This window comes from Amblyomma mixtum, chromosome 8 (assembly GCF_055824585.1).
Source record: "Amblyomma mixtum isolate Tamu chromosome 8, ASM5582458v1, whole genome shotgun sequence".
Taxonomy (NCBI): domain Eukaryota; kingdom Metazoa; phylum Arthropoda; class Arachnida; order Ixodida; family Ixodidae; genus Amblyomma; species Amblyomma mixtum.
In genome coordinates this window covers 139,444,120-139,464,965 of record NC_143019.1, presented here as the reverse complement: position 1 = coordinate 139,464,965, position 20,846 = coordinate 139,444,120, and the positions used below count along the sequence as shown (strand labels likewise).

At 46.7% G+C, this 20,846-nt stretch overlaps 2 protein-coding genes across 7 annotated transcripts in view; one reads left to right on the top strand and one right to left on the bottom strand.

The window, feature by feature from the left end:
* Positions 1-9,366, bottom strand: part of LOC149334622 (zinc finger protein ubi-d4 B-like) — a 54,352-nt gene extending 44,986 nt beyond the window's left edge. The window contains exons 1-3 of one of the 3 annotated variants that reach the window (XM_089555261.1): positions 9,213-9,366; positions 7,091-7,389; positions 929-1,185 (exon numbers count right to left, since the gene is read on the bottom strand). In XM_089555261.1, the coding sequence (XP_089411387.1) occupies positions 929-1,185; positions 7,091-7,389; positions 9,213-9,265 (609 nt within the window). In that variant the 5' untranslated portion in view covers positions 9,266-9,366. Of the gene's footprint in view, positions 1-928; positions 1,186-7,090; positions 7,390-9,073; positions 9,188-9,212 lie in introns of those variants that run through there. The other 2 variants (XM_089555262.1, XM_089555263.1) reach the window with 2 other exon arrangements.
* Positions 9,357-20,846, top strand: part of mtTFB2 (mitochondrial transcription factor B2) — a 62,726-nt gene continuing 51,236 nt past the window's right edge. For 3 of the 4 annotated variants that reach the window (XM_089555267.1, XM_089555266.1, XM_089555264.1), the window contains exons 1-4: positions 9,357-9,608; positions 11,101-11,222; positions 12,172-12,370; positions 16,038-16,210. In XM_089555267.1, coding sequence (XP_089411393.1) covers positions 12,172-12,370; positions 16,038-16,210 — 372 coding nt within the window. In that variant the 5' untranslated portion in view covers positions 9,357-9,608; positions 11,101-11,222. Of the gene's footprint in view, positions 9,609-11,038; positions 11,223-12,171; positions 12,371-16,037; positions 16,211-20,846 lie in introns of all 4 variants that reach the window. The other variant, XM_089555265.1, reaches the window with a different exon arrangement.

Here is a 20,846-nt window from a genome sequence, read left to right as displayed (position 1 = left end):
GGGCCACACCCGAACTTTCCATGACCCAGGCGGGAGTAGCCTTCTAAATGCATGCGTCGCAGCCTCCGTGATCAGCTCCAGCTGCGAGCAACGGTGCGCTTGATTGCAGAGCACTTGATAGCGGAGGCCACGCACGCGCACAGAAGTTTCCAAGTGCCGTCCATAGATGGCGCCCAAGGTCAAAGTCATCATCATCAACTTTTTTTTTTTTTGCCGCGTCCTTCTGCTATCCCCATCAGCACCAATATCGCCAGTTCCAGCCATATGTTTGTTTTGTGGTGTGTTAGCATGTTCACCGTATTTGCCGTAGTTATGGCTTTCTCGTGCTGCTGCCGAGCATTGCTGTTTTAGCACGATGGGCAAGCACCTTAATAGCTACATGGCTGGAAGTTTGCTCTCGAACACGGCAAGCATGCGGCGGGCAGGAAATTTGATGTGGCCGAGAAGTGCGTCCGATGATGGTGCAACCAAAAGAGAAGCACAAGCTGCAAAAAGCACGCTTTCCGAGGCAAGCCGTGCGAGTTGCCCAAACTAGAAGAAGAGCTGCTCTGCTATGTGATGGAGGTGCGGAACAACGGCTACGCGTTGACAGCGGACGTGCTGCGCGTCTTCTTTCGAGATGAGCAGGCACCAGAGCCCAGAGCATAGCACCAGCTCAAGAGTTGAAATACTCCACGAGTGACGATTCAACGAAGAATAAATGTTGTTCATTCCCTGGTTGGTGTGTGGTTACTTAAAAAAAAAAAAAATTTGCACATCGCGTGTATGGGCTGCACCTCGAAAATTGGCCCTTGAATATGGAAAAAAAAGTGCGGCCCTTACAGGCGTTTATACGGTACTCTGAACAGACTGCAGAGCTTGTTGCAAAATAAAAAAAAAAGCTTGGGAGCCCGATAAAAATATTGGGAGCCTGTGGGGCCAACCCCACCTTGGGCTTCTTCTTTTTCTTGCGGGTGTACGTCTCGTCGTAGTCCTCGGTGTCTGTCTCGGGGTCGTCGGGGAAGTCCGGGGGTGCGGTTGCCTCGAGCAGAGCGGCAGCGGCCGCCGACTCCTGGGCCTCGTCCAGGTACCAGGACTGGTTGGAGTCCTCCCCCACCACCGCCTTGTTGTCCACGCCGGGGTCCTCCTCCCCGGCCACGGGGCGGGCCGCCACATTCTCCACCACACTGATCTGGTGCATGTCTGCTGGGCAGAGGGCAGAGCACCACCGTTGGAAGCGCCCCGAGAATCCACATCCAAGAAAAAATTCTACTCTCACGCTTTGGCCTGAGCTTTTCTTCCCCGGAATCCTTCTACGTCCTCCCTTACTGATTCAGGCTCCCCTTCTCCATTAACAACATATTCAGAAATATTACAACATTTGCGCCTTGCAAGGCAGACACTTCCGAGGCCCGCTAAGGGTCTCAGTAAATCAGGGGAGTGTCACCTTCGCTGGCTACAAACTATGTCTTTCAATAACCCAGCTACGCTTCACGCCATTGAGCCCGAGTCCTTTTCGGCACAGTGCAAATTTCGTGGCCAGAAGGCAAACCTGTACCACATGGTATGGGCTTGTCAGAAAAATGACAGCATTGACATCATGAATCAGCCAACGCAGGAGGGCTGGGAGGCGGCGCTGTCCAGCTCGGACCTCAAGGAACAACGAGCCCTCGTCGCCAGAGCACGGGCAGCGGCTTTCACCAACGGCGTCCCGGACTAGGGACCCGATCAGCCTTCCCTTCAACTAAGGCATTGTGGCTTTCAATAAACGTTTTCATCATCATCATCTCACCTCCCCTTCCCCCCACAAAACTTAAGGGGGGACACTGGCCTCTGAGGCCAAAAAAATGACCGAAAAATCGATCTTCAAAAAATGACAGTTGTGGAATCTACAGCTGTTATTTTCCAACTGTACCAGCTTTTTCCCTCAGGAAATCAGCATTCTGACCACAGTGTTAAATTCAGATCACCGTGTGGGCTCAATTTATGCAGGAGCAGACAATTTAATGGCATGAAAATTTTGGACATCTGCCTGTATGTCGATATCTGAACATCTAGGACAGATAGAGATGTCACACTGCTTGCTAAGGAAAGCTGAAGGCACAGTGTGTGCAATAATCAAAGCAGATCTGTTCAATTGCACTTCAAAAATTTATAATTTCACAATGTTTATCGATGCATTACATTCCCTACTTCACTACTCCAATATTGATATTCCAATTGCTGTAAAAATACTAATGAGGGTAAAATGAAAACATGGTTTTCATTACTGCACTCTTTACTCGCCATACTAAGTAGCCATGGATTAAAAATGATTTTTTAGTGAGCAGTTTTTTTTGCATCGAGGTACTAATGAATGACTAACTAAAGTTAATTATCATGGGAAATGACTAATTTAAGAGAAAGGTAATTTCACAGCTGAAATCAATATAAAGAAACTGAGCAAGGTGGTACAGTTTCATTAATACTGCACTAAACATAAGGAAAATAAGTCCAAGACCAGTGTCCCCCCTTAATGGACAGCTTCGCCAAAGAGTCACAACACAATACACATTTGCACCCCCCCCCCCCCCCCCCCCCCCCCGGTGGGCATGGCAGTGGTTTTGCCAGCCACCAGTGAGTGATCACCCGCCCATCACTCAACTCAGTCATGGCTGAACCAGATGAGGCCAAACTAAACAATGCACCCAGCAGGCTCGCCCACTGCAGCGGGAAGTTGCTGTGACTTCATCGCAGCTGCAACAGCTGCACCACATGCAGGAGAACACCTAAGAACAACAACGTCCCCGTTCCCGCCAATACTGCGCCTCGACCTGTGGTAAGGACAAGTGAAGGCATTCTTTTAAGGCGAAAGCCTTCAATGCCTCATCGTTGTCGACAGAAGGTTGTCAGCAGAGGTGTCACGCTTTTCGGTTGGTCGAAATGGTTATGACGCCAGAGTGCGCGGATTCGAAGTAATGAGGTCACCCACGGATGCCTGATGCCCCCTTTTGGAGCAGACGACAATTAATAAAAAATAGTTGTCGTCCGCTACGACAGGTGGCGTAAGGCGTCCATCAAACAGTGCACCAGGAAAGGCAGCAGCACTTGCAGCACTTAGAGAGCCAAAGTGCCCCCTGAATTTTTCTTGCTCTGTTCTTGATTTTAACTCGGCATCCAGGCGCCCGTGCCCTCAACATAAAGACGCAGCTAACACAGCCTGCTCACCCTACCCATGCCCTCTGCGAAAACTATGCCACAAACTATGTCACAGCACACACGTGCATCTGCCAGATCACAACAACAGTGGACCCAAGCTGATGAGTTACTGTGTGTTTTGTGGTATACAGTTAACTCGATTTAACGAAGTTGAGGGGAGCCGTGAATTATTTCGTTAAATCGAGAACTTCGTTAAATTGAATGAGGCATTTCTTGGGCACATAAATCGGTACATTTGATTATATGGTATGGCGGCATCCAGAAAGCTACCGCAGCATCATATTTGTGAAGCGTAAATGCTCCCAAAATGAAACTGCGGACCGCGGAAACGACCGGCGTCGCTAGCGCGTATGAAAAGAAACAACAAAAATTCTTACTCAACAAGAAAGGCCCGAAGGGACTACAAATTTATTTTCCGCCAAAGAAGTCGGTGATCTTTGCCTGCGTGCGCTTTGTGAGCAACGGCCGCACCGATTTCTTGTAGGTCTGAAGTGCGTCCAGCGCATCTTCCGTCCCCTCGTGTGCGCCGGCAAAATGTCACAGCAGATCAAGAGCATCCATCACCTGACCTGGTGTCGGCACGGGAGCTTCGGCACCTGCAGGGTTGTCGGCAGCGTCTTCAGCCGTCACTCCCTCCACGCTTCCTACAAGCCGCAACATATCGGCATCAGTCAAAACTTCCGTTGTGACTGCGTTTGCGTCGGCGGTCACGTAGTCTGAGAAACTTATGCCTGTGGGCACTTCATCCGCTGAGCGAAGGTGTTCCCAGGCATCTTCATCCTCGTGCACGGCGCTCGCGCAGTCCGGACCAGCTTCGGCAGTTTCAGGGCCTAGTGTACCGAAACCGGCAGTCCTGAAGCAGTTGACAATTATCGACAGCCTCAACGCTCTCCAAGCCGCCGCCACCATCTCGACCGCCATAAAAATATCTATTTTTGTCTCGCGCTTCAGCTCCAGGTTGAGGAGAACTCTGTCAACGACTCGACGCTTGTATGAGCACTTCACGCTATTAATTATCACTTGATCCAAGGGCTGAACCACGGACGTTGCGTTTGGGGGGAAGTAGTGGAGCTCCACGCTGGTCAGCTCGACCTCTGCAACGTAGTGGGCCGTGCAGTTATCCAGCAACAGGCACACAGGCGCGGAGGATGTCAACTTTCCCTTTCAATATTGTGGAGAGAGTACTCGCTGGAATGCCATGTGCTGCAGCCACGTCACATTTCTTCTGTCCACTTGTCACAGCACGAATTATGTCCGCTTTCTCGTCCAGGGTAAGCCTTTTTCGCTTCTTGCAGGGCTCCATCTGCTAGTCAGGAGGGTTAGCGGTGCGCTTGCTCGCACACACCACGTCCGCGTTCACGATAGCAAGGCTAGACTGATGGAGGCCTAACAAGCTGAGCTTGACAAAGACGTGCGTTCAAAGGCACGGGGAAATATCCGCACAAGAGCGAACACAGAGCACAACACACAAACACACACACAAAAAAACACGCGAACTGCAACACCGCCATCTATGAAATGTGGCACGGAACTTTTTTACTGCTGGCGCCATCTCGTGAGCTCGACTCAAAATTAAAACTCGTTTTGCGCCGCGCAGTTTGAAAAAAGCGGCGGGCCGAAGATGCTCCGCAGTGTTACCGCTAACTCGCAATCAATAAATTTTGGGGTGCTGTCTACAAAACAGACCAAAAATTAACACTTTTTCACCTTTATTTCTCGAAAAAAGGTTCGTTAAATCAGGACAGATCACGGAATCGGTTTCGTTATTTCGGGTTATTCAAAGCATTGTACCCTATGGGCGTCTGAGGGGGAATTAGGATACCTTCGTTAAATCGGGATTTTCGTTAAATCGGGTTTCGTTAAATTGAGTTCTGACTGTACTGCAGTCCAGGGAACGCAACAAAAAAATTCAGGGGGGTGGGGGGGGGGGGGGGTCACTTTGTTGACCTGAAGTATGGTGAGGTGAAAGCCTTAAGCGCGGTGTTGCTGCTTGTGTCACTGATGTGTGGTTAATACCCCTGTCAGACGAGCAAGTTTAGTGTCATTTTCAACGAGTGACACTCACCTGTAGTGTCATTCGCATCGTGTCACACGATGAACTTCAATGACACTCGCTGCTGAACGCATTCGGCAAGAAGTGAGTTTGGGGAACTCACTTCACTTTTCCCGAGGGGCGAAGTGTATAGCCTCGGTAGCAGCGTTTCGAAATTAGAATACAACGTCGGCAATAAAAATGGCGTTTTATTGAACGCAGCTAAGTTTTTGTGCACTATTGTTCATGTAAACTTATTTGCGTTGCCATTAAATATATATACTGCACATATTCCGACATTCTTGTTTTCAGCTGCAATAATTTTTTAGGCAGCCGCAGCGGTATGGCTATGGCGGCTAGCATGGCGACCGTAGCAACCATCTGCAACCGTTTCGCTTATTCTGCTCGCTTGCTCGTCGATGGCTAACTGCAGTACTCGGTCTTCGGAAAGATGCTGCGCTCGAATGCACATGTATGTCGCCACCACTTTTTGCCAATCAGATTGTGTCAGCTGCGCAGAAACGTTATCGCCGTGGGTCGTCATGATGCTTCAAAAAGTGAAGTACTGCTCCTGGCTTGTCTCGTCTTGCGAAGCCTTTTTTAAAAAAGTAATCGCCAATATTGCACAAAGCTCCTTGATAATCATAAAAAATTGCTTGCAGTTTGGAATCTACTGTACAATAACTGTACATTAAAGCTTTGAAGTGCGAAAAGTAATATTTTTTTGTGCCTTACTTGAAAAGCCATCGTCACCACCATCAATTCCGAATGACACTTTATTTTTCCGTGTAGCAGCACGCCCCGAAAGTGTCACTCGTTCTGGAGAAGTGCACTTCGTGAAAGTGTCACTAAACTTGCCCGTGTGACAGGGGTATTAGATGTTAAGCTTCGCCTCTAAGAGTGGAACACGACAGCGTCTTGCCACACTGCCAGGGAGTCCACAGAACGCCATCGCCCATTCGGCTCTACGCCTTGTTTGTCGGTAAATTGGTTTTTGAGGAAAGCAAATGTATCGGTTTTATGATTTTATGGGGTTTAACGTCCCAAAGCGACTCACGCTATGAGGGACGCCGTAGTGAAGGGCTCCGGAAATTTCGACCAACTGGGGTTCTTTAATGTGCACTGACATCGCAGATTACACAGGGCTCAAGAATTCTGCCTCCATCGAAATTCAACCGCCGCGGCCGGGATCGAACCTGCGTCTTTCGGGTCAGCAGCCGAGCACCATAACCACTGAGCCACTGTGGTGGCCAAAGCAAATGTATCTGTCTCGCATATCTCGGTGGACACCTCAACCTCGCCGTAAGAGAAGGGAGGAAGATGGGAGTGAACGAAGACATCATATTCACTAGACGAACCTTTGTTCACTCCAAACCATCAAGCTGGCATGGCGGAGTGGTTAGCGTGCTCGTGTCGCACTCAGGAGACCCTTGTTCGATTCCCCAACTAGACCAATTTCCTGCTCGGTTTTATTTATTTATCTGGTCTGACTAGAAAGGTTAATTAGGCCACAATTGCTTAACTATTATTACTCAGTTAGTCATTAATTATCATGCAATTATCATTCTGATATCATAAGAATGCCATCGATTAAGCAATGATTGGTATATGGCCCCATATAAGGCACGTAACCGAAACGCGGACACATCTGCTGACACGGCTGCTAATGACAGTATGAGGCATTAAAGGCTTTCACCTTAAAAATAGACACAAATATGATGACATGCAGCATTAGGCGTCATCACTGTCCTCAATTTGTGCCCGTTTCTGATGTGTTCCTTGCTGTGCAGTATTCCATGGATCCATACCAATCAGGCCACGCTGTTTGGCGGAGCATAGCTGGGAAAAGCCACTGAGCTAGAAGAATTACCCCATCATTACCTGCGTCCCCGTAGTCGGGCGGCTGGTGTTCCCGCAGCCGGGTGGCGCCCAGGTAGCGGTCGTTCATGAGGTACTGGCGCCGCCGCTTGCGCCACCTCCTTGCGGGGTACGAGTAGAGCTGCCCCTCGGCGTGCCCCGGCATGCGCTGCCAGCGTGCCATCCACAGGGCACAGTCGCTCTGGGCCACGCCCGTCTGGGCATCCAGGAAGGGCAGCCGCAGCCGACGCTCCACCACGAGGCGCGTGTTGCACACCGACGAGCTCTCGGTCGCATCCTTGTAGGCCGGCTCACTCAGGAACCTGGTGGTGAGAAGGTGGAAGTCCCGACTCCAGACGTCCCGATGCACACACACACACCCATTTATTCAGACATACAATCATATATATATGGATGGATGGATAGGAGCACCCCCTTTGAAACAGGGTGGTGGCAATTGCCATCATGCTCAGCTTTTCTTCCTTTCTTTTTGTTCAACTGTGTTGTTAACTCTCATTAAGATTCGCCATCTTCTTTCACTACAGTTTCCTGCACTTCTAACCTGATGTCACATCTCTGCTTTTCAGCCACTAATCCTCCAATCGCTTTTTGCTAGCTTCTACTGCAGATTTATTTACATGACCATTGTTGTCTCTAAACCCTAGGGCCTCAGGAAGAGTGACTGTGCCTGCATCGACATCCAGATGGATACCATCCCATTTGAGTATGAGGTGTTCCGATTGTTTCCCCCGATCTACCACACACTGCACATGCGTCATCATCTTCGTTGACTTTTATTTTGTAGCTGAGCATTCTAAGCTTAACAAAGAACAGAAGTGACCCCTGGGGAATAAAGAATGAAAATGAAAACGAAACTGAATACAACAACGGTGAATGCAGCTGTAAGAGCTGGTTCATGGGGTTCAACATCCCAAAGCAACTCAGGCTATGAGGGACACCATAGTGGGGAACTCTGGGTAGTTTTGACCACCCGGGGTTCTTTAATACACGCTGACATCGCCAATCAAGGAAATGGCGCAGCAAATGCACCATTCCTTCATGAACATGACAAACACTATGGTCAGAAATAAATACAGAAAAAGACTGCAGTTATGCCTCCTCTCTTCCAATCTGTAGCAGGAACATCACTACGGTGCAAAGACCAAGTGGCACAGCTCGGTGCTCATGTGTCAAGCACAAAGCAAGCCATTCAGCATAGTCCATTTAGTCCACAGAGGAGAATTAACATTTCCTAGCCGAACATAACATGTTCAAACAGAACTTTTCAAGTGTCGCTGGAAGCACAGCTCGCGCGACAGCAAAATTTGGGAAACCCGTTTTCCTCCCTCTCAACGCCTCTACGGCATTGTTGGTGCCGCCTTAACCTACCCTTCATTTTGCAAAATTATAACGGCAGATATCGACGACAGTACGCCACGCAGCTTGACAGACTGCGCCCTTCTTCCTAGTAGTGCGCAAGAACGTCTGTAGTACAGCCGTCTACACACCTGTCTAGAGCGTTCCCGAGCATTCGAACGCCGCACTGGCGAGTACACGCGTCATCTGCGAGGTGCCTAGGGCTTAAACCCTGACCTTATCGTGCGTGCGCATGGATCGGGTCTAACACCTTATGTCCTTAAAAAGTTGTGTCGGGCCCGCTGGGCAGCAGCGATTTTCACAAACGCACAACAGAGCGCGCGGTTCGAGCGCTAGAGAAGCGTGCGGACGACTGTACACTGTTATGTACTACTACAGTTTGCCACTGCCCGATACGTCAAAACTGTCTTCACACGTATCGGCGGTTCCGACATGCCAGCAGCCTTGTTTACGGCACCACCAAGGTGTGCGCGAGAAGAGCCAAGGATGCTAAAAAAAAAAAACCTCCGATGTTGAGAGGAAAATGCGACGCGCTGCTTCAATGCCAGTCCCCGTAGCTTCACCGACGAAAAAAAAAAGAATGAGTGAACAGCGAAAATGCGCAGAAAATCGTAAGCTGTCGCCGCGCACCATTCAACCAAGCGGAGACGCTGGCGAGTGCCCGTCTCGGAGTACGCCCTGTACCGTGCTGCAGATCACCCTGGACGAGCACGCAAGGTGAGCTATGCATAAGAGAACTCGAACGATAAAAGTGATGCCGTGCACTCACGCTTTCAAGCGGTTTAACGCCACAGGATTGATCTTCAGAGGTCCGAGCGCCATGTTAACGTCTTTCTGCACGGCGTCAGCAGCGGCGTCTGGAGAATCCAAAGGAAAGTAACCGACGCCAAGCCAATCCAGGATTCATGCCGGCTCGAGTGGTTTCGGACGGACGCGTGTTTTGAAGCGTGGTGCGTGGTTTCGATGAAAGTTTACGCGCTTGATGAGCGCGCGGACAGCTTTCCCTGTGCGATGCTGACAAGTAGTACGTGGTTGATGGCGCGCTAAACGTATCGTGATACTTGTCCTGCCGAAACGTCCGCGCGGATCGAGTATCGGGGTATCCGGCACGCCGTTTCACGTTTGGGCTGAAGTGGACCGTGAAGGTTGTGGTCGTTCCATACAGGTAACTTACCATATGGTTTGTTTACTGTGGCTGTATATACACGGTGTTGAGTAAACGCATGGGAATGGAGGCTAAAACAGTTTCAGTAGCTCTCGTGGTGCACGTATGTTTTTTTTTTTTTTTTTCATCAGAGCGACGCAGGCCGAGAGCATCGGTGTTCAGGATTTTGGGTTGAGTTACTGCCTGTCCGGCCGTGACGGTCATTTTTTAAATGACTCGAATCGCAAACCCTTCACCTGATCATGTGAGTGTCATCGCGGTAAGCAAGTAAATGTGCTGGGACTCGCCGTCTTTCTTTTCTTTTTTTTCTTTCTTTTCTTTCTTTTCTTTTTATTTCAAAGTACACATGTAATTACATGAAAACACTCAAGGATCCTTAGCCAGAGGCTAGTCATGGATCCCAAAATGAATACAAATAAGTCTACTGACGATTCAGGAGGAAAAAAAACAACAAAAAAACACACACATTTGTCGGTGTAGAATGAAACAATTGCAATGCAAAATACAATACAAAATACAATACAAAACACAGACTGAAACACTATCGTATGACATTCATATAACCAAATAAAAAATAAATGTCATTCTGCTGATGAGTTGCAGCAAGTTGACGCAATCACATACTTGGGAGTGACTGTGGATAAAGATTTCAACTGGCACCAGCACATTGATGCCCTGTGTAAAATGCTATCGTACTCTTGTTATACATTAGCGAAAGCATCTAAATATTTTCAGACTAATACGCTAAAAACATTATATTTCAGTTTGTTTCAGTCGCATCCAACATACTGTATTGAGGCCTGGGGCCTTACGTATCCATCGTATATTGAACCCGTGGTAAGGCTGCAAAAAAGGGCTCTTAGAATGATCAATTTTGTTGCACCTAGAACTCCATCACTACCTTTATTTAAACAAAATAACATTACGCCACTAACTAACCTAAGAAACTATCGTTTAGCAATTTTTGTAAAAAATGTTATCTGCAACCCTAGCACCTTTCCTTTAGTTTCATACAAGGCTCCACCGTCCAGTTCTCGCTCAGCCGCTCATGGAAAGTTCTTGCTTCCAATATCTAACAATCGTTATGGTCATCGATGTCTCCGTTTTTCTGGTGTCAAAATTTGGAATGCTATCCCATGGTCAGTAATATCTTCACCTAGTACATTTAGAGCACTGAAGAATTTTTTCCTTCAAACAGAAGCGTCTCAGTGAAGCGACACTATATGCGTCTGTGGCGTGGCATAAACTACTAATCTATTGAACGTGGCAATCTGAATGCAGAATTACATTTATTTTTTATTTGGTTATACCGTCTGTGGAACCTTCTGTGATTTTCGCGGTATGAAGTACGTTCCAGCGCATATATCTGACAATGAGAACAGGGGAGTACTGTTTAAGCACTGCGCAACTTGTTTTTCGTCTCGATGCAGCGAGGAAATAGCCTGCCTTCCCACTTGGCAACATTGGGCTACAGATGAAGCTTTCTTCGCAGGGGTCGCTGTCATGTGGCGCAGCCGCGCTGCACACCGTTTTCGCATGTGCTGGGCTCCCGCGGAGTGAACACTGCCTCCCGGCGGCGGAGGCCAGGGCCGAAGATTTCTGCGCCCTGCACAGGTTTTAATTTTTTTTGTTTCCTGTGGGCATTGATGATATGAAATGGCTCGCATAACTGTAATTGAGGTAGTGGCATTCATTACTTTGTGGAAATGCAAGGGAGGGCGGCAACGAAGGGGTGGCCTTGCACAGTCAGCCGAAAGTCTTCTTTCTTTTTTTGTTGCAAAAGCAACACTACTGGAGCCCAGCTACCAGACGACCTTGAGTCGCCGTTGCCTAGCAACTGCTTCAGCTGCGCTCCAACAGATGGCGCCGCTGCTGCCTGTCGCCTACACACCAGAGGGCACCACCCTCGCACAGGCGCTGGGTTTCACAGCTCATGACGGCGTCTTGCCGGCCAGGGAGCTGGCATGAGCTAAGCCAAACACTTAACCACAAGCACAAGCATATTGGCAAAAATGGCACGTACGATCTTGTGCCATTGCCTAGCAACCCGAGTTACTACCCGAGCTTACACGAGCTACTCAGGTAAGCTCGGGTAGTAACTCAGGTAAGTTTGGACGAGCGTCGTGCCATCTGCGCGAGAGGTTGCTCGGGAAGAGCAACATGGGTCGCAAGGTCTCGACGGGTGGCTGGGATAGAAACAGCCACGTGCCAGTGCAAGGGCGCATTGCTTAACCGCTGCGCCACTGCGCTGGTAGTGGTATATGAGGACTCGCCACCATCTGTGAACCTTAAGTAGGAATTACCAATTCAGCATACATGGGCATTAACCCACTCAAGATATCATGCCACACCCCTAAGGCGGAGTTTAAGTGCCCCCTCCAATTGAAGAATGAACACGTGCTTTCGCAAGTCTACTCGGTTTAACTACGTTAAGCCCCTATCAATTTTTTTTTGTGCTTCTTTTGCTGCACTGTTGTAACATTAAGAGCACCAGCTAGCTTGATCGGCCACTATCGTCAAGTGTCGATGATGTTGGCTGAACTCGAGTCTGCTCATTCCGCAGATGCTGGTCTGCGGTGCCCATCTGCGTTGGTGCGGGGGGCGTACGTTGTCCAGGCGATGGCTGTGCAAGAGGGAGGCACCACAGCCACAGCGCTTCAATGATCCGGCACTTTCAGAGCTGTGCCAACGCTTCCCCGGCATTCTGAGTCGCAGAACTGGCCGTGCTGAAGACCTCTTCCACGTGCACAGTGCTGCCTTGGGTGAGTGGCTTGCCCGCCGAGCTCAGTGCAGTCAACAGGCCAGAAGTGCATAAAACCAGCATTGGAGATCGTCTCCGAATCGACAGATTATCAAGGCTTCTCGCACTACATGGAATGGGGAAATAGGTCGGCCAGCCGTCTATCGCCTTAATACATCAGGAGATTATATATCGAAATTAAAGCTACACTCCACATGATTCTTGGTGTCGTTTTTTTTTGTTTGCTTGTAACTTTTGAAGCTCTGGTAGTTGCTTTTGGCAAAGCTGTTATATATTGTCCACTTGAGTCAAGTTAAGGCGACAATTCCGCATCATATCCTGTTGTTTCTTACTCCATCCCATCTTTTGTGCTCTGCCTTTCTTCATTATGCAAGGGCACGACTGCAAAACACCTGAACATTCTTAGGGTTGTAACTAAAATTTTATCTGTAGGATTTATAGAGCCTTGTACAGTTACGTCAGCCAAAAGCTGGGAAGACCTGAAGTAGTGCAGAGACGACAGCAGCATAAAACATTTCCTCTCATCTTCATCCTTGCGTGCAGTCACCCAGAGGGGAAACTTGCGTTCTGAATGTTCACCATCGAAAAAATGCCGGCAAGTGTAGGTTCATACTGGGCTTGGCTTGGCTTGTGTCTGACCAAACATGTAGATTCACTGGTAAACATACGGTTTTTCTCAAAGCAATCCTCACAAGGTATGCTGCGTCAATTTCAAAATGTGCCCAGTACGAAATCCTTAGTTCTGCAGAATTTAATGAATCGGTCAGACACAGATGCTTTTTAAGAGAATTTGGTATTTCAGCACTGTGGCAGTGCAGCGCCTCATTTTCTTGTCGAATTCAGAAGCCTGTTGAAATATTTGCCAGACATTGTAAATGTAAAAATGCCAATTTCATGTTTGATTCAACACTATTCTTTATAAGGTATGTCATATTGCATGCCACTGTACCTTTTAAACTAAATCCTTGTTTTCATCTAAGGACTAGCTTATTCAAACACGAAGTTTTCACTTTCTGGCATTCTCATAATGGACGACCCACTCAAAAAGACTTGCGGAGACAGTCGTGCCTTTTCTTCATGTTGGCGATTTCAAGAAGTTTAAGTCCTCTGTGCACAAAGCTGTGTAGTGCTGCACCTAACAGTACGTGTTTCTTTTGTTTTGGTGTGAGTGAAGGGGAGGTTTATTTATTTATTTTATCGCCCTCATGTCTATAAAGGCAAATCATAAGGGAGTGGTAAATAATATACAATAAGAATAAACAAGCCATTAAGAAGGCTTAAACAAAACAAAAAGCAATGCAGAGCACCAAGTACGACCACTAGAAAATAACCATATAAGTACGAGTCGGGCATTTTGGTTTAAACCGAAAAAAACTAACATTGCACTCAATTCAGTTTTCAAAATTAGTTTAGCCAAAAAAGTTCAGCATTCTTGCCCTGCAAGGCACAGCTAGCTGGCTGTTGAATACGAGTTACACACTCAGTCAAGTTTAAAAACTAAGTAAGTAGGGAAACCACAGGTGTGATGCAACGGTGGTATAAGTAAAGCCGTAAGTTGGGAGAGTCGGTGAACGTTCATGATGTAACGGTAGACAGACAGGATGACGTAGACAAGTGCTAACTCGCAACTGAGGTTTATTGCTGAATGTGTGCAATATGTACATGGTACGATGAAAAACATGAAACAAACAGGTCCCCTCTGTGGCCGAGTCAAAGGTTATAAAGAAATGCATGCAGCACATGTCACTTATCGCTTGGGGAAAGAAAACTAGCATGAAAACACTTTATCAATAACCTTGCGCGGCGGAGACTAAAAAATTATATATCTGCACAATCTGCCATGGCAACTGAGGGCTGGCTGATACACTGATCTGGACAGATTTGGGTCGCATGAACTTATACGCCAGTTCATCACTTTTTTTTTCCATTGCTGGTACAAAAAGTAGATAGCACCACTACTGTGAGTAACTCCTCCTTGTGAATAAATAGAAAAAAAAAATGAATAGAGGACAATGGTTTGCTTGCCCATTCAACCGATGATGCATGGCTTCTTTTTTTTTCTGTTGGCTGAATGTTGATACAGTGAGTTATATGGAACACTTTAAGATTGTGCAGGACTTTGTAAAGCTCCACCCACACATAGTTTGTGCTTTAATTTAAGTGAGGAAAAAATGCCAACCAAAACTAAAATAACGTAACTTTTTGGAACCTTGTGGTTTCAAAGCTAGGTTTCAGAACCAAGCAGGTACCAATAAGTCGTGTTGTCTCAGTTTTAATTTGCGTACTTTTCTCACTTAAATTAAATTTGCTTTCTAACCAGACAGACCTCTGCTGAACATTTTCTTTGGAGCGCGTAGTTTTTTCTGCCTGAAAGCATCTAATGGTTGAAAATAAGATCATCTTAGGGCTATACAGGAGTGCATTGACGTTTTAACAGAAGGAGAAAAATGACCATAGACTAAGTACAAACAGGACGTTAGACGCAATCATACTATCATGTCCAAAAAATTCAGGGGGCACTAAGACTTTCTAAAGTGCGTAGGGGCGAAAGTGTTTTCCGCACCACTTTGACTGCCTCTGTGGCACTGGTGACGTCATCCACACTGGATGACGTCACACATAATTAATGACTAATTACTAAGTAAAAACAAATCACTAATTAATGGTTAATTACTGATTGATGACTAAATTCTAGTTAAGTGCTAATTAATGATGTTTATGTTTGGCCTTTAGGAGTGGAAGGCGACTGTGTGTTGTAGCGCTGCCAGGGAGTGAATGTAACACTTTTTGAGGAAAAGAAATGGCGCAGTAATTCTCTGTCATCTCGGTGGACACCTGAGCTGCACTGTACTGGAAGGGAGGAAGTGGGAGTGAAAGAAGAAGGAGAAAGAGCCTTCTGTCTGCAACGATGAGGCATTTTTCACCTTAAAGGTGCACTGAAGAGGAATCTGAACGCGTGTTTTTGCCACGGAAACTCAATCTACACATTCCCAGTATTCTTAGAAACTTCGATTTATTGGCCTGTGCGGGAGATTTTCGTAATTAAATCGGATTAATGTCCGGCTCCCGCCATTTCTTCTTCAATTCCCTGCAGACGGTGGGAGGAGTGGACCAATTCAAGGAGTGCCTTTGAGGCAGTCGTGTGGCGACATTGCTTTCGCTTTTATTTTTTTCTTTTAGGTTTCCGTGAATAAATAGGTCTAGTCAGAGACTATGTAGCTGCAAATTAGGCCCATGGAAACAAAAATACGTGTGGGTTCTTTGCTTTCGCCAACCACTATGTATCACTCCGCTGATGGCAGAGTGGCAAGCCGCCACTGGACTGGGTAAAAGTTTGGTCGACTCCTCCCACCGTTTGTGGGGAATTAAAAAAAAAAAATAGGCGGGAGCCGGATGGTAATCCGATTTAAATTAGGGAAATCAGCCGCACAGGGCAATAATTTGAAGTTTCCAAGAACGCTCAGAACGTGTAGATCGAGTTCCAGCCGTAAAAATACGAGTTCAGATTCTTCTTGAGTGCACCTTTAATATCCTCTCTTCCTCATAGCTAACTGCCCGCTGTCTCTGTGCTTCTGCCCAGACATGAGTGTGTGATGTGGTACCAGCTGGATCATTTGAGTGTGCATGCTGTTGTCAGTGTTTCCCCACGAGTGGCCCTGTGCATGCAGAGCTGCTGGAGGAGCAGCTGGCGGAGTGGCCCGGCGGCTGCCCCCCCACGGTGCTGGAGGCCAATGCGGGACCTGGCCTACTCAGCCGCCGACTGCTGGAAGGGGGCCTCCTGCCAGCCGGCACCCGCATACGCCTCTTCGAGCACCGCAGCCCTTTCCTGGCCGACCTGAAGGTGGGCCACAGGGTGCATGCATTGCGGCAGTGTGGACTGGAGGTGATCGATGTGGTGCACATGCAGCACAGGGTGCAGTCAGCATGGCATATAGATGGGATCGGTGTGATGTGATGACACGATAGTAGGTGATCACTGTCACATAACTGCGTGACACAAAGTGATCCATGTTGCTAGTGGCACACTGTGGCACACTGGGCCATTGTGAGGTGATCCATTCAATGTGATTTCACGTGAGGTGATCATGATGATACAAATGCCTGACATGAGGTGATCACTGCGACGTAACTGCATGACACAAAGTGATCCATATTACTAGTGGCACACTGTGAGCTGATCCATTCAATGTGATGTCACGTGAGGTGATCAGGATGACACAAATGCCTGAGGTGATCACTGCGACATAACTGCATGACACAAAGTGATCCATGTTACTAGTGGCACTGTGAGGGGATCCATTCAATGTGATGTCACGTGAGGTGATCATGATGACACAAATGCCTGACATGAGGTGATCAAGGTGGTGTAGTGTGACTGGAAGTGATCAGTGTGGCGTAGCAGTGGGATGTGAGATGGTCAGTTTGGCATAAAGGCATGGCATCAGGTGATCATTCTGACGTCACAGTGTAACGGGATGTCTACTGTATAAAGACAATAAGAACTGCACAAGAAATGAGCGACCAGGTGGTGAACCTACCTTGGTTGAGCGGGCTCATGTCAATTCAGTAAAATACCTTTTTTTCTTGACTTGTCCCATTTACTGTCATGAGGCAGTTTGTGGACACGGCCTGAGGGGATTTATTGGTGTTGCATATCCCCTTACATGATCCCTGCGAAGCAGAAGGGGCACCGGCTGCCATGGTGGCTCAGTGGTTATGGCGCTCGGCTGCTGACCCGAAAGACGCGGGTTCGATCCCGGCCGTGGTGGTCGAATTTCTTTGGAGGAGAAATTCCAGAGGCCCGTGTACTGTGCGATGTCAGTGCACGTTAAAGAACCCCAGGTGGTGGAAATTTCCGGAGCCCTCCACTACGGCGTCTCTCATAGCCTTAGTCGCTTTGGGATGTTAAACCCCTGTAAACCCATAAGCTAAACATAGAAGGGGCACAGCCAATGTCTAGCGGGAAGAATGATGCAGCCAACATTCGCACATGCCCTCCTTCCACATTTCTCCCATCTATTTCAGTTCCTTCAATGCCTGAGGCTGTTTCAAGGAGCAGAGTAGGCAAGAGGAAAAGAAATAAAATAAAATTGCCCACTTTGAAGGTGTTACAGAAAGAAGTGGTTAGAAAAAGAAGTATGTAGTAAAGAATAGTCGTTGATGGTGGTTTTGAAAGCATTAGGGTCAGTGATGCTTTGTAATGGAAGTGGGCAGGTGGTTCCATTGATGAGGCATTTTCAGAATAAGAGAGAAAAAAATAAAATATGCATTACTGTGGCAAAAAGGAACACCCATCTTATTGTGGCATTCAGTGCGTGATGACACATGGGCAGGTTTGGTAAGTGATTCATGTTTCACCAGGCCATTGGAAAACAAATCCGTCTTCTGAATTGTGAGGGACCAGCTCAGGTAATCTGTTCCAGGTGATCATAATTAAAGATTTTATGCAGCGTTCTCATTTGCATTAACAATAATTGCTGCTACAATAGCATCTGCTGCGTAATGAGAACTTCAGTTTGGGGTGTCAGCCAGTTGCTGCAGCATGAACCTGCACGGTTGGGTAACAACTGCTTAGAGATTCAGTTTATGACAGCCTGTTGCAGGCATCGCAAAAATTTTTAAGCTGGCTTCATTAACGCCAAAGCTGCTGGTGATTAAACTGCTGCTCTCGCCCAATAACTTATACCCATCTTCGCATCAAAAAAGAAGAAAAGCAAATGAAAGAAGACAGGACTGCACCCAGCCCCGCCCACATCTCTTGGACGTGCTCACTGAGAAGGCTCACCCAGTAGAGATGGTGCAAAGGAAAGCGGTTAGGTTTATTTATAACAAATACAGGAGGTTAGACTCACCTACAACACTAATGAAAACCAACCATATTCCACTACTTGAAGTACGCAGAAAAAATTCCCATCTGTTGTTTATGCATAACCTTTTAACACATAAATTAAACATACCCCGCGCCACAATTCTCAAACATTTGTCACGCCGAACACACCATTCACGAATTCATTTGCTCGAACCCGTTTTTGCAAGGACTGATTCTTTCAGGCACAGTTTTTTTCCACGGACTGCTTCCAACTGGAACTCTGTTCCCGAGGCCATTTTGCAGTCCTCAAATTTCAGTAAAGCTCTCGAGAAGCATTTCCTTGACTTGAATGAGCGTTGTATTTCATTGTTTTGCTCATTGATTGTAACCCCATGTATTTCCTTTGGCATTTGTCATTTTAAATGCCTTGTATCACCCCTCCTGCATGGGCCAGTACATTGGCCTGCAGTATCTTGAAATAAATAAATAAATTCATCACTCTTGGTCAGGGCGAAAGAGGGGCGCCTAAGAACACGTGGTGACGGGTCGCCCTAGTTGGCTGCGAGCAGCTTTTAATTTTAGAAATGCCATTAATGGCCACATTTGCACTGCTCTTTGCACACAAATTTTGTGAATCCAGTTTCCGTTCATCCACCTAGAGCCCTCCTTTAGGACCTGCCTAAGTGCAGTACGTGCTGCTGGAACGAGGTTCAAACATTCTTGTTTCCTGTTTCTTGTAAGCGTTAGTTGACGATATCATCGATTTCAGTGGGGCCAAACACGCATGTTTCAGATTATCACCTGTGGTCAAGTACGTGTTAAGTGTGTTGCCCACATTCAGGACTGCCGCACAGAATTACTCCGCAAGGAAAGAGTAGTCTGTTGTTGAAACTTTTCTTGTTAACTAAACAAGAAGCTTATCTCAAGACAAAAATTAAAACCTCTAGATAGAGAGATGACTATTCGGTTTGTTCTCAGCAATAAGATGTATCAAACTTTGGTACCGCACGGATCATTCTATGATCATTTCTGCTGGTGTTTGTATATTAGGGTACCACGACATAATATATATATATATGCGTGCCGCAAGGCATCCTAGCAGCATTGGCCTTTGTCGTTTCTTGCTGCACAGTAGAGAATGTTTTAACAGGCTAAAAACTACGGCACAAAGTGACAGTCAGTTTATTCGGAGGAATATTGTTTCAACTGAATAGTACTCAGTACCAGTAAATGAACGGGGAACCTAAATCTTTCTGGAACGCCCACAAGTAAGCACACCATGCTTCACATTGTCGAGGAAAAAACATCTGCAGAGGTTAACTGCAGGAAATGTTTATTTGCTGTATGGGCACTATTTGAGGCAGTTGCCTGTGCAGTTTATTGCACTTATGCCCGCTTAATATTTCGCGATCACCTGAATACATAGCATGTAGCTCCCTCTGTTCTTTGTCACCGCAAGTCCAAATTTAAGAATGTTTTCTGCGAAGCGAAAGCTGCTCGTGAGTTATGCTCTGTTCTGCCTATCTGCAACCCTGTTGTTGGATTTTCAGTGAATCTTGCTAACAGAACACATTGCTAACATCATGTTGAAAAAAATCCAGCTGCAAAATAAAAAAACGCTATTTTTCTGCTATCTAAAGGATGCAGCTCTAGTGAGCCTTACAGATACGCTATTACCTGGTTGTGCTTAAGATGCATGTTCACAAAAAGGAAATGAAGCTCTGTGATAATGATATCGTAGCACAAGCTATGGAATTTAACAATAGATGAAAACCTACAGAATAACTCAAGTGTTGCTTGTGAATAGTCTGAATCTGTTTTACATAAATATATAGGAGGGGTACTTCCCTCTTTCAATGGGGAATTGTGCATATGCCTTAAATGAAGATACATGAAAAGCAAAAAAAATTGTTTCTCAGATTTAATTAAAGCATTGTCGGCCCACCTTTCCTGGCACATACTTCAGTTGCTGATGTTTGGTATCATTGTGTGTGTTTGGAAATTGGTCGTTTATATCATTCTACGTTATCGATGCGATATACCGCATCAGAAAATTCTGACGTTCTATATGACACAGGATGTGAAGAATTAGCATAAAACTTGCGAATGTTGAATCTGCATTCTTTGCCCCTCGCCCTTACCGCTTCCCTTCTGGCCTGAGCCATCGCTAGCAATTTTCCTACAACCAGGACATGGTATGAGAGATCAGCAGTATAAATAGATTGATAGATATCTGTCCCTTCCATTGAGAGCAACAATAGGTGTCCTATACTCTTTCTAGTTGCATGAAATAGGAGGGCGATTTCTCTCTTATGTTGCTTTTAAAGCAAGAAATTTCAAAGAAAAAATCTGTTACATTGTTTGTTACAAAGTGCAGCAGCCCTCTTGTTTTCCTTTGTTTTTATTTTGTTTTTCTTTATTACATAACATGGCCTCTCACGAACGTGTGCGCGTAGGCATGAATCCAGGCACGCAGAATGCCTCTGAACATTTCACTCACTGACGGTGCTGCTATGACCGGACACAGTGTACTCACTTAAGTGGAACCTTCCACAAATGCCGCTGCGATCGCTGAGAACCTGATCACCTTCGGAATGAACAGGCGAGACCTTTACCTCGGAAGATGACTGACAGCACGATCACCTAAGGAAGCACTAGGCGAGATCTT